At 40.1% G+C, this 14,492-nt stretch overlaps 1 protein-coding gene across 11 annotated transcripts in view; it reads right to left on the minus strand.

Moving 5' to 3' along the window:
• Positions 1 to 14,492, minus strand: part of LOC128660491 (NKAP family protein CG6066) — a 739,752-nt gene that overhangs the window by 193,399 nt on the left and 531,861 nt on the right. For 9 of the 11 annotated variants that reach the window (XM_053714373.1, XM_053714371.1, XM_053714370.1 and 6 more), the window contains one exon: positions 827 to 865. The exons of the other annotated variants lie outside the window; for them this stretch is intronic. In XM_053714373.1, coding sequence (XP_053570348.1) covers positions 827 to 865 — 39 coding nt within the window. The remainder of the gene's footprint in view (positions 1 to 826; positions 866 to 14,492) is intronic. 11 annotated transcript variants of the gene reach the window in all.

Genomic DNA, 14,492 nt, shown 5'->3' on the forward strand with positions numbered 1-14,492 from the left:
CTGCACTGGTATGTCGTCTTTGAGATTCACTGACATTTGCAAGCTCGGGATGCAACCAAGGTCACTCTTATCACAAGAAAAGGCCATAGACTCGTCATACAGCATTTTCTTACTACCTCCTACTGTTCCCCACTCATATGGCTGAGGTCTACAGGTGGGTGCCACAGTGTCAATGTTTCTTGAGTAACTAAAGTAGTCACATCCTGGGCCCTTACACCAGACTTTGTGTCTTCTGGTTGCTCTGCCTGCAGTACATTTTCAATTGGCTGAATATAACCAAGTATTGTATTATCGGGCAATGTTACATCACATGTGGAGTTGTTTCCGATTGGGACAGAAACATAAGGCCTTTGATGGTTCTGGAATTCTAGGAGCCCCTCCCCTATATACAGCTTTTCCAAATATACATTGTTTTGTTCTGGTTCAAACAGTGCGACTGGGTCAGGTTGATCCATGGGTGGTATTTTACACTTTATCCATGTTACTTGGCCTGCTGGAATGACAATGCCACTACTCTTTACTTTCAAACGTCTCCGTTTTTCGTTAAGCTAAGGGGTTTGGACAAAGTTTTCAAAGTGTTTGAGCTTTCTCATTTGACACAGAGATGGCTCCAGATAGCAGGGAGACTAGAGTTGGTACAAGGCGCTCGGGTTGCCCTTGAATTAATTCTTCCACTACAGTGCATGCTTTAGCAGATAATCATTTTTGTATTAATTAATTTGTAAAAATGAAAGAAAAACAATGGTTATAAGAAAACAGGTATACCACTAGACTTTAGTACTATCCTGTCACCTTTGCATTGTATAATGACATTGTTAAAACTTACCAGGAAACTTGAAGTTTCTGGTTGTTTTAAATTCTTATCCTGTTTAAAACAAGAAGATAAAAGGAAATTGTTTTAATATTACTTAGTAGTTTCCTACTTTTACTTATAATTCACAAAGTCAATGGGAGCCAAAAAAAAACCTCCTGATTTTTTCCTTAGTTTATGCTGAAGCTATTAAAGGAATACTGAATCTAAATGTAGCAACCAATCAGCAAGCGCTATCCAGGGTGCTGAGCCAAAAATGGGCCGGCTCCTATGCTTACATTCCTGCTTTTTCAAATAAAGATACCAAGAGAACGATAACATTTTGATAAAAGGAGTAAATTAGAAAGTTTAATAAAGTTTAATAACTCTCAGTTTGCTAAAAAAGAAGACATTATTGTGCACAAATTTAGGTATACCTCTACAAGATGCAAAGCAACAAAATGCACTATAAAACTAGAAGATTTAAAAAAAAAAAAAAAAAAAAAGGAAACATTTAAATGTTGATCAAAAAATATGAATAATTAAAAAAAAAATGTAAAAGGAACATTAAACACTAAATACATGCTAGATAGAATGATGCATTAAAAGAAAATATCAGTCTGAAAAACATAATTTATGCTTACCTGATAAATTTATTTCTCTTGTAGTGTATCCAGTCCACGGATCATCCATTACTTGTGGGATATTCTCCTTCCCAACAGGAAGTTGCAAGAGGATCACCCACAGCAGAGCTGCTATATAGCTCCTCCCCTCACTGCCATATCCAGTCATTCGACCGAAACAAGCCGAGAAAGGAGAAACCATAGGGTGCAGTGGTTACTGTAGTTTAATTAAAATTTAGACCTGCCTGAAAAGGACAGGGCGGGCCGTGGACTGGATACACTACAAGAGAAATAAATTTATCAGGTAAGCATAAATTATGTTTTCTCTTGTTAAGTGTATCCAGTCCACGGATCATCCATTACTTGTGGGATACCAATACCAAAGCTAAAGTACATGGATGATGGGAGGGACAAGGCAGGAACTTAAACGGAAGGAACCACTGCCTGTAGAACCTTTCTCCCAAAAACAGCCTCCGAAGAAGCAAAAGTATCAAATTTGTAAAATTTGGAAAAAGTATGAAGTGAAGACCAAGTTGCAGCCTTGCAAATCTGTTCAACAGAGGCCTCATTTTTAAAGGCCCAGGTGGAAGCCACAGCTCTAGTAGAATGAGCTGTAATCCTTTCAGGAGGCTGCTGTCCAGCAGTCTCATAGGCTAAACGGATTATACTCCGAAGCCAAAAAGAAAGAGAGGTTGCCGAGGCCTTCTGACCTCTCCTCTGTCCAGAGTAAACAACAAACAGGTTAGATGTTTGGCGAAAATCTTTAGTAGCCTGTAAGTAAAACCTCAAGGCATGGACTACGTCTAGATTATGCAAAAGACGTTCCTTCTTTGAAGAAGGATTAGGACATAATGATGGAACAACAATCTCTTGATTGATATTCTTGTTAGAAACCACCTTAGGTAAAAACCCAGGTTTTGTACGCAGAACAACTTTATCTGAATGAAGATCAGATAAGGAGAATCACAATGTAAGGCAGATAACTCCGAGACTCTTCGAGCCGAGGAAATAGCCATCAGAAAAAGAACTTTCCATGAAAGAAGTTTGATATCAATAGAATGAAGGACTTTAAGAACCAAGTTTAAGCTCCATGGAGGAGCAACAGGTTTAAACACAGGCTTAATTCTAACTAAAGCCTGACAAAATGCCTGAACGTCTGGAACTTCTGCCAGACGCTTGTGTAAAAGAATAGACAGAGCAGAAATCTGTCCCTTTAAAGAACTAGCTGATAATCCTTTGTCCAAACCCTCTTGGAGGAAGGACAATATCCTAGGAATCCTAACCCTACTCCATGAGTAATTCTTGGATTCACACCAATGAAGATATTTACGCCATATCTTGTGGTAAATTTTCCTGGTGACAGGCTTTTGTGCCTGTATTAAGGTATCAATTACTGACTCGGAGAAGCCACGCTTTGATAGGATCAAGCGTTCAATCTCCATGCAGTCAGTCTCAGAGAAAGTAGATTCGGATGATTGAAAGGACCTTGTATTAGAAGGTCTTGTCTCAGAGGCAGAGTCCATGGTGGAAAGGATGACATGTCCACTAGGTCTGCATACCAGGTCCTGCGTGGCCACGCAGGCGCTATCAATATCACCGATGCTCTTTCCTGTTTGATTTTGGCAATCAGATGAGGGAGCAGAGGAAACGGTGGAAACACATAAGCCAGGTTGAAGAACCAAGGCGCTGCTAGAGCATCTATCAGTGCCGCTTCTGGGTCCCTGGACCTGGATCTGTAACAAGGAAGCTTGGCGTTCTGGCGAGACGCCATGAGATCCAATTCTGGTTTGCCCCAACGGAGAACCAATTGAGCAAACACCTCCGGATGGAGTTCCCATTCCCCCGAATGAAAAGTCTGACGACTTAGAAAATCTGCCTCCCAGTTCTCTACACCTGGGATATGGATCGCTGACAGGTGGCAAGAGTGAGTCTCTGCCCAGCGAATTATCTTGGAGACTTCTGACATCGCTAGGGAACTCCTGGTTCCCCCTTGATGGTTGATGTAAGCCACAGTTGTGATGTTGTCCGACTGAAATCTGATGAACCTCAGTGTTGCTAGCTGAGGCCAAGCCAGAAGAGCATTGAATATTGCTCTTAACTCCAGAATATTTATTGGGAGGAGTTTCTCCTCCTGAGTCCATGAACCCTGAGCCTTCAGGGAGTTCCAGACTGCACCCCAACCTAGAAGGCTGGCATCTGTTGTTACAATTGTCCAATCTGGTATGCGAAAGGTCATACCCTTGGACAGATGGGCCCGAGATAACCACCAGAGAAGAGAATCTCTGGTTTCCTGATCCAGATTTAGTAGAGGGGACAAATCTGTGTAATCCCCATTCCACTGACTGAGCATGCATAATTGCAGCGGTCTGAGATGCAGGCGCGCAAATGGCACTATGTCCATCGCCGCTACCATTAAGCCGATTACTTCCATGCACTGAGCCACCGTGGGGCGCGGAATGGAGTGAAGAACACGGCAAGCATTTAGAAGTTTTGATAACCTGGACTCCGTCAGGTAAATTTTCATTTCTACAGAATCTATTAGAGTCCCTAGGAAGGAAACACTTGTGAGAGGAGATAGAGAACTCTTTTCTTCGTTCACTTTCCACCCATGCGACCTCAGGAATGCCAGAACTATCTCTGTATGAGATTTGGCAATTTGAAAGCTTGACGCCTGTATCAGGATGTCGTCCAGGTAAGGAGCCACCGCTATGCTTCGCGGTCTTAGGACCGCCAGAAGTGAGCCCAGAACCTTTGTAAAAATTCTTGGGGCTGTAGCCAACCCGAATGGAAGAGCTACAAATTGGTAATGCCTGTCTAGAAAGGCAAACCTCAGGAACTGATGATGATTCTTGTGAATCGTAATGTGAAGGTAGGCAGACAAACAGATTTGAATAAAACCCCTGTCCTTGTTCCATCCACGGAACTGGATGGATCACTCCCATTACAAGGAGATCTTGTACGCAGCTTAGGAATGCCTCTTTATCTGGTTTGCAGATAATCTTGAAAGGTGAAATCTCCCTTGTTGAGGAGAAGCTTTGAAGTCCAGAAGATATCCCTGAGATATGATCTCCAACGCCCAGGGATCCTGAACATCTCTTGCCCACGCCTGGGCGAAGAGAGAGAGTCTGCCCCCTACTAGATCCGTTGTCGGATAGGGGGCCGCTCCTTCATGCTGTCTTAGAGGCAGCAGCAGGCTTTCTGGCCTGCTTGCCCTTGTTCCAGGACTGGTTAGGTTTCCAGGCCTGCTTGGATTGAGCATAAGTTCCCTCTTGTTTTCAAGCAGAGGAAGTTGATGCTGCACCTGCCTTGAAATTTCGAAAGGCACGAAAATTAGACTGTTTGGCCTTTGATTTGGCCCTGTCCTGAGGAAGGGTATGACCCTTAACTCCAGAAATGTCAGCAATAATTTCTTTCAAACCAGGCCCGAATAAGGTCTGCCCCTTGAAAGGAATGTTGAATAATTTAGACTTTGAAGTCACATCAGCTGACCAGGATTTGAGCCATAGCGCCCTACGCGCCTGGATGGCGAATCCGGAATTCTTAGCCGTTAGTTTAGTCAAATGAACAATGGCATCAGAAACAAATGAGTTAGCTAGCTTAAGAGTTCTAAGCTTGTCAACAATTTCAGTCAATGGAGCTGTATGGATGGCCTCTTCCAGGGCCTCAAACCAGAATGCCGCCGCAGCAGTGACAGGCGCAATGCATGCAAGGGGCTGTAAAATAAAACCTTGTTGAATAAACATTTTCTTAAGGTAACCCTCTAATTTTTTATCCATTGGATCGAGAAAGCACAACTGTCCTCAACCGGGATAGTGGTACGCTTTGCTAAAGTAGAAACTGCTCCCTCCACCTTAGGGACAGTCTGCCATAAGTCCCGTGTAGTGGCATCTATTGGAAACATTTTTCTAAATATAGGAGGTGGGGAAAAGGGCACACCGGGCCTATCCCACTCCTTACTAATAATTTCTGTAAGCCTTTTAGGTATTGGAAAAACATCAGTACTCACCGGCACTGCATAGTATTTATCCAGCCTACACAATTTCTCTGGCACTGCAATTGTGTCACAGTCATTCAGAGCAGCTAATACCTCCCCAAGCAATACACAGAGGTTCTCAAGCTTAAATTTAAAATTAGAAATCTCTGAATCAGGTCTCCCCGATTCAGAGACGTCACCCACAGACTGAAGCTCTCCGTCCTCAGGTTCTGCATATTGTGACGCAGTATCAGACATGGCTCTTACAGCATCTACGCGCTCTGTATCTCGTCTAACCCCAGAGCTATCGCGCTTGCCTCTCAATTCAGGCAATCTGGATAATACCTCTGACAGGGTATTATTCATGATTGCAGCCATGTCCTGCAAAGTAATTGCTATGGGCGTCCCTGATGTACTTGGCACCATATTAGCGTGCGTCCCTTGAGCGGGAGGCGAAGGGTCCGACACGTGGGGAGAGTTAGTCGGCATAACTTCCCCCTCGACAGACCCCTCTGGTGACAATTCTTTTGTAGCTAAAGACTGATCTTTACTGTTTAAGGTGAAATCAATACATTTAGTACACATTCTCCTATGGGGCTCCAGCATGGCTTTTAAACATAATGAACAAGTATCCTCTGTTTCAGACATGTTTGTACAGACTAGCAATGAGACTAGCAAGCTTGGAAAACACTTTAAAGCAAGTTAACAAGCAATATAAAAAAACGTTACTGTGCCTTTAAGAGAAACAAATTTTGACAAAATTTGAAACAACAGTGAAAAAAGGCAGTTACACTAACAAAACTTTTACAGTGTATGTAACAAGTCAGCAGAGCATTGCACCCACTTGCAAATGGATGATTAACCCCTTAATAACAAAAACAGAATAATAAATGACAAAAACGGTTTTTTTTTTTTTTTTTTTTTTTTTTTAAACACAGTCACAACAACTGCCACAGGTTGTTACCCTCCTCAAACACGACTTTGAAGCCTTTTGAGCCCTTCAGAGATGTCCTGTATCATGCAGAGGGAAGCTGAATGTCTCTGTCAGTATTTTTATCTGCACAGAAAAGCACTAAAAAAAGGCCCCTCCCACTCATATTACAACAGTGGAAAGCCTGAGGAAACTGTTTCTAGGCAAAAATCAAGTCAGCCATGTGGAAAAAAACTAGGCCCCAATAAGTTTTGTCACCAAACATATATAAAAACGATTAACATGTCAGCAAACATTTTATATTACACATTTATAAGAGTATGTATCTCTGTTAATAAGCCTGATACCAGTCGCTATCACTGCATTTAAGGCTTAACTTACATTAATCCGGTATCAGCAGCATTTTTCTAGCAAATTCCATCCCTAGAAATATGTTAACTGCACATACCTTACTGCAGGAAAACCTGCACGCCATTCCCCCTCTGAAGTTACTTCACTCCTCAGAATATGTGAGAACGGCAGTGGATCTTAGTTACTTCTGCTAAGATCATAGAAATCACAGGCAGATTCTTCTTCTAATGCTGCCTGAGATGAAACAGTACACTCCGGTACCATTTAAAAATAACAAACTTTTGATTGAAGTTAAAAAACTAACTATAATACACCACTCTCCTCTTACTACGTCCATCTTTGTTGAGAGTTGCAAGAGAATGACTGGATATGGCAGTGAGGGGAGGAGCTATATAGCAGCTCTGCTGTGGGTGATCCTCTTGCAACTTCCTGTTGGGAAGGAGAATATCCCACAAGTAATGGATGATCCTTGGACTGAATACACTTAACAAGAGAAATAAGTGTAAAGTTTTAGTGTCTATAAAGCAATGGGAGTTTCCATGTTGTAACTTAGGCTTAGGTTACCTTCTTTGCTGTGGTCAAATAGCGACAGTTATAAATAGGTCACTAGAGTGTGCAGCCAATGGCTGTGTGGAATATAACAGTGTTCTGCACTTCCATTTCTAACAGGAACTGAAAAGCTCACAATTTCAGAAATGATTTACAGGAAAAGGGGACAAAATAAATAATGAAACTATATTACAGAGTTTTTTTATGTAAACAATATATTATTTTATATTACCATCTCAAAGTGTTTAATGTCCCTTTACAGGGACATGAAATCCAAACATTTCGTTTAATAGCTCAGAAAGAACATGCAGTTTTAAAAACCTTTACAATTTACTTATATGATTTATTTTGCTTTGTTCTCTTGGTATCCTTTGTTTAAAAGCATACCCAAGTATGCTCCTGAGCAGCAATACACTACTGGGAACTAGCTGCTGATTTGTGGCTGCATATATATGCCTCTTGTCATCAGTTTACTCAAAGTGTGAATTTAGTTCCCAGTAGTGTATTGCTGCTCTTTCATCAAATTTGATAATAAGTAAATTGAAAAGTTGAAAGAAAAATAATATCTTTCAGTGGATTTAATTCTATATTTTACGCTGTGAATATATGGATTTAATAAAAAAAAATACAAATTCAATTTCCAATTTACTTATATGATTTATTTTGCTTTGCTCTCTTGGTATCCTTTGTTTAAAAGCATACCCAAGTATGCTCCTGAGCAGCATCAGTTTTATAGTTCATACTGTAAATTAAAAAAGGGGATACAATGGAGTTGGAAGGACAAAATAAATGTTTTAAAATTTGAAAAAAACAAAAACTTATGCATACCTGATAAATTAATTTCTTTCATGATGATGAGAGTGCACAAGAACATTTAAGGTGGCATTATATTTTCTGTTCACCAGGAGGAGACAAAACACCCCTACATTACAGAGCTCTGCTCCACCCAATACTCCCAGAAATCCTGTCCAATACTTAGCTATACATATAAGCTACACTTATATACATAAGCCAGGAATACAGGACAAAGCAGACCAAGCTGTATATTAAACAATTAAGGGTGGGGTTTATGGACTCTATCTCCAACATCTAACAATCTTGTTAAATACCTCCATTGAAGGCAATGAGAACTAATAAGGTCTGCTTTTCAGATGTTGATTCCTGTGGTATGAATAGCAAAAAACATAATTTATGTAAGAATTTACCTGATAAATTAATTTCTTTCATATTGGCAAGAGTCCATGAGCTAGTGACGTATGGGATATACATTCCTACCAGGAGGGGCAAAGTTTCCCAAACCTCAAAATGCCTATAAATACACCCCCCACCACACCCACAATTCAGTTTAACGAATAGCCAAGAAGTGGGGTGATAAGAAAGGAGCGAAAGCATCAACAAGGGATTGGAATAATTGTGCTTTATACAAAAAAATCATAACCACCATAAAAAGGGTGGGTCTCATGGACTCTTGCCAATATGAAAGAAATGAATTTATCAGGTAAATTCTTACATAAATTATGTTTTCTTTCATGTAATTGGCAAGAGTCCATGAGCTAGTGACGTATGGGATAGCAAATACCCAAGATGTGGCACTCCACGCAAGAGTCACTAGAGAGGGAGGGATAAAAATAAAGACAGCCAATTCCGCTGAAAAATTAATCCACAACCCAAATCAAAAGTTTTAATCTTTATAATGAAAAAAAACTGAAATTATAAGCAGAAGAATCAAACTGAAACAGCTGCCTAAAGTACTTTTCTACCAAAAACTGCTTCTGAAGAAGAGAAAAAATCAAAATGGTAGAATTTAGTAAAAGTATGCAAAGAAGACCAAGTTGCTGCTTTGCAAATCTGATCAACAGAAGCTTCATTCTTAAAAGCCCAGGAAGTAGAAACTGACCTAGTAGAATGAGCCGTAATCCTCTGAGGCGGGGATTTACCCGACTCCAAATAAGCATGATGAATCAAAAGCTTTAACCAAGATGCCAAAGAAATGGCAGAAGCCTTCTGACCTTTCCTAGAGCCAGAAAAGATAACAAATAGACTAGAAGTCTTTCTGAAATCTTTAGTAGCTTCAACATAATATTTCAAAGAGAATGCCAAGAGAATTTATGAGAAGAACACCATGAAATGTAAGTCTTCCAAACTCTGTAATAAATCTTTCTAGACACAGATTTACGAGCCTGCAACATAGTATTAATCACTGAGTCAGATAAACCTCTATGACTAAGCGTTCAATCTTCATACCTTCAAATTTAATGATTTGAGATCCTGATGGAAAAATGGGCCTTGAGATAGAAGGTCTGGCCTTAACGGAAGTGGCCAAGGTTGTCAACTGGACATCCGAATAAGATCCGCATACCAAAACCTGTGTGGCCATGCTGGAGCCTCCAGCAGTACAAATGAATGCTCCATTATGATTTTGGAAATCACTCTTGGAAGAAGAACTAGAGGCGGAAAGATATAAGCAGGTTGATAACTCCAAGGAAGTGTCAACGCATTTAGATGAGAAGCCATCAGATCTATTTCTGGAAGCCCCCACATCTGAACAATCTGAAAAAATACATCTGGGTGAAGAGACCACTCTCCCGGATGTAAAGTCTGGCGACAGAGATAATCCGCTTCCCAAATGTCTATACCTGGGATATGGACTGCAGAAATTAGACAGGAGCTGGATTCCGCCCATGCAAGTATCCGAGAAACTTCTTTCATAGCTTGAGGACTGTGAGTCCCACCTTGATGATTGACATACGCCACGGTTGTGACATTGTCTGTCTGAAAACAAATAAACGGTTCTCTCTTCAGAAGAGGCCAAAACTGAAGAGCTCTGAGAATCGCATGGAGTTACAAAATATTAATTGGTAATCTCGCCTCTTGAGATTTCCAAAACCCCTGCGCTGTCAGAGATCCCCAGACAGCTCCCCAACCTGAAAGACTTGCATCTGTTGTGATCACAGTCCAGGATGGACGAACAAAAGAGGCCCCTTGAACTAAACAATGGTGATCTAAGCACCAAGTCAGAGATAGTCGAACATTGGGATTTAAGGATATTAATTGTGATATCTTTGTATAATCCCTGCACCATTGGCTCAGCATACAACGCTGAAGAGGTCTCATGTGAAAACGAGTAAAGGGGATCGCGTCCGATGCTGCAGTCATGAGACCTAAAAGCTCCATGCACATAGCTACTGAAGGGAATGATTGAAACTGAAGGTTCCGACAAGCTGAAATCAATTTCAGACGTCTTTTGTCTGTTAGAGACAAAGTCATGGATACTGAATCTATTCAGAATCCTAAAAAGGTTACCCTTGTCTGAGGAATCAAGGAACTTTTTGGTAAATTGATCCTCCAACCATGTCTTTGAAGAAACAACACTAGTTGATTCGTGTGAGATTCTGCAGAATGTAAAGACTGAGCAAGTACCAAGATATCGTCCAAATAAGGAAACACCGCAATACCCCGCTCTCTGATTACAGAGAGTAGGGCACCAAGATCCTTTGAAAAGATCCTTGGAGCTGTTGCTAGGCCAAAAGGAAGAGCAACACATTGGTAATGCTTGTCTAGAAAAGGGAATTTCAGGAACTGATAGTGATCTGGATGAATCGGAATATAAAAATATGCATCCTGTAAGTCTATTGTGAACATATAATGCCCTTGGCTGAACAAAAGGCAGAATAGTCTTTATAGTCACCATCTTGAATGTTGGTATTCTTACATAACAATTCAAATTTTTTAGATCCAGAACTGGTCTGAAAAAATTCTCCTTCTTTGGAACAATGAAAAGATTTGAATAAAACCCCAGACCCCGTTCCTGAAAAGGAACTGGCACAATTACCGAAGCCCGAGCCTTTACTGGGTTCACTGGAATGCGGTCTTACTTTGAAACCTATTCTGTACCCTTGAGAAATAATGTTCTGAATCAAATGATTTTGGATTGAACTGATCCAAACATCCTTGTAAAATCTCAGTCTGCCCCCTACCAGCTGCGCTGGAATGAGGGCCGCACCTTCATGCGGACTTGGGGGCTGATTTTGATTTTTTAAATGAGTTGGATTTATTCCAGACTGGAGAAGGCTTCCAATTGGAAACTGTTCCCTTAGGGGAAGGGTCAGGTTTCTGTTCCTTATTTTGACGAAAGGAACAATTTTTTATCCTGAGGCAAAAAAGCTCCCTTCCCCCCAGTGACAGTTGAAATAATAGAATCCAACTGAGAACCAAATAATTTATTACCTTGGAGAGAGATAGCAACATTGATTTAGAAGTCATATCAGCATTCCAAGATTTAAGCCATAAAGCTCTTCTAGCTAATATAACTAAAGACATATATCTGACATCAATTCTAATGATATAAAAAATGGCATCACAAATGAAATTATTAGCATGTTGAATTAGCTTAACAATGCTATACACATTATGATCTGGAACTTGTTGTGCTAAAGTTTCCAACCAAAAAGTTGAAGCAGCAGCAACATCAGCCAAAGAAATAGCAGGCCTAAGAAGATGACCGGAACATAAATAAGCCTTCCTTAGAAAAGATTCAAGTTTCCTATCTAAGGATCTTTAAAAGAAGTACTATCTGCCGTAGGAATAGTAGTACGTTTAGCAAGAGTAGAGATGGCCCCATCAACTTTGGGGATCTTTTCCCAAAACTCTAATCTATCAGTTGGCAAAGGACACAGTTTCTTAAACCTTGAAGGAGTAAAAGAAGTACCCAGTCTATTCCATTCCCTAGAAATTACATCTGAAATAGCATCAGGAACTGGAAAAACCTCTGGAATAACTACATGAGGTTTAAAAACCGAATTTAAACGTTTACTGGTTTTAATATCAAGAGGACTAGTCTCCTCCATATCTAATGCAATCAACACCTCTTTTAATAAGGAACGAATATACTCAATTTTAAATAAGTATGAGGATTTGTCAGTGTCAATATCTGAGGTAGAATCTTCTGAACCAGATAGATCCTCATCAGAGATAGATAAATCAGAATGCTGTCGGTCATTTAAAAATTCATCAAATTTATGAGAAGTTTTAAAAGACCTTTTACGTTTATTAGAAGGTGGTATGACAGACAAAGCCTTCTTAATGGAATTAGAATCAAATTCTCTCACATTAACAGGAATATCCTGAACATTAGATGTTGAAGGAACAACAACAGGTAATGGATTACTACTAATGGAAATATTGTCTTCATTTGAAAGTTTATCATGACAACAAAAACTACAGCCAGAGGAACAGTTACCACAAGTTTACAACAAATGCACTTAGCTTTGGTAGAACCGACATCAGGCAGCAGGATTCCAGTAGTAGATTCTGAGACAGGGTCAGATTGAGACATCTTGCAATAAGTAATAGAAAAAATAACATATAAAGCAAAATTATCAATTTCCTTATATGACAGTTTCAGGAATGGGAATAAATGCAAACAAAATAAGCCTCTGGAAACCAGAAGCAAAATGAAATAAGGACTTAAATAATGTCAAAAATCTGTCGTCAAGTATGACGCCCTTAACTGACAAAATATTTTTTGGCGCCAAGAACGTCTGCAACAAACACGAGAGTTATAGATGACGCAACTATGTGAAAACTCTCGGCGACAACTAAGACGCCGGAAATGACGAAATTACGTCAACAAACGTAATTCTCGCACCAAAAAAGTCTCACGCCACGAATGACGCAATAAAATATAGCATTTTGTGCTCCCGCGAGCCTAACAGCCCACAATTTAGAAAAGAGAGTCAATTTTAAAATTTTCAGATAAGAATTTTTTTTAAATTTTTTTTTATATATGCATTTCCCAAAATGAAACCGACAGTCTGTAAGAAGGAAATATACTGATTAACCTGAATCATGGCAAATATAATTACAAACATTATATTTAGAACTTTACATATAAAGTGCCAAACCATAGCTGAGAGTGTCTTAAATAAAAGGAAAACATACTTACCAAAAGACACTCAGCTACAATAAGTAGATAGCCAAACCAGTACTGAAACAAGAATCAGTAGAGGTAATAGTATATAAGAGTATATCATCGATCTGAAAAGGGAGGTAGGAGATGAATCTCTACGACCGATAACAGAGAACCTATGAAATAGATCCCCGTTAGGATGACCATTGTATTCAATAGGTAATACTTCCTTCACATCCCTCTGTCATTCACTGCACTCTGAGAGGAACCGGGCTTCAGCATGCTGAGAAGCGCATATCAGCGTAGAAATCTAGCACAAACTTACATCACCACCTCCATAGGAGGCAAAGTTTGTAAAACTGAATTGTGGGTGTGGTGGGGGGTGTATTTATAGGCATTTTGAGGTTTGAGAAACTTTGACCCTCCTGGTAGGAATGTATATCCCATACGTCACTAGCTCATGGACTCTTGCCAATTACATGAAAGAAATCTGGGATTGAGACAACTCCCGCATCGCAAAAGAACTCCAAGTTCCAAAAAGGAGAACAAAGCTATCGCTTAGCATACCTGTAGCATATGAGACAAAAAGCGGTATGTGTCGTTATAGTATACCATGGCCATGTGTATTTGAAATTCAAAAAGGGTGCAGTACTTTCAATCAGTCCCTTGTATAAACAACATAGGCACTTGCTGTATATGCAGTATTGTAAGCAAACGATCACAAAATATATCAAATTTATAAACCGCTCCCCACTGAGCCATCACTCAGCGTCTCACCTGACCGATTTACAGATTGCTGCTCCTCCAAACAGACTCACTGTTGATCCTGTGCCGACTCTTAATCCACACTGCTTAGTATGCCCTATGGGTATCCTTGCTGAACGGGGATACAGAAAAATGAAATTCACCCAGACCGGCTCCAAAGTAGGTAGATAAAAGCGATACTTTATTGCAGAAAATCCATAAAACAACACACAGACCACTGGCAAGGAAAACCCGCCATACTAAAATTCTAAAGTGCTACAACCTTGGCCCTGCTGACGTCACTGACGAGTTTCAGGTAAGCCCCGTAATCATAGTTAACTATGATTACGGGGCTTACCTGAAACGCGTCAGTGACGTCAGGAGGGCCGAGGTTGTAGCACTTTTGAATTTTAGTATGGCAGGTTTTCCTTGCCAGTGGTCTGTGTGTTGTTTTATGGATTTTCTGCAATAAAGTATCGCTTTTATCTACCTACTTTGGAGCAGGTCTGGGTGAATTTCGTTTTTTTAACTTCAAGTTCCAACACTATGATTGATGCAAGCCACAGCTGTAACATTGTCTAAATAAAATGGGACAATGGGATAAACTGAACAGGCATATCATA

Source organism: Bombina bombina, chromosome 5, assembly GCF_027579735.1.
Source record: "Bombina bombina isolate aBomBom1 chromosome 5, aBomBom1.pri, whole genome shotgun sequence".
Lineage (NCBI taxonomy): Eukaryota > Metazoa > Chordata > Amphibia > Anura > Bombinatoridae > Bombina > Bombina bombina.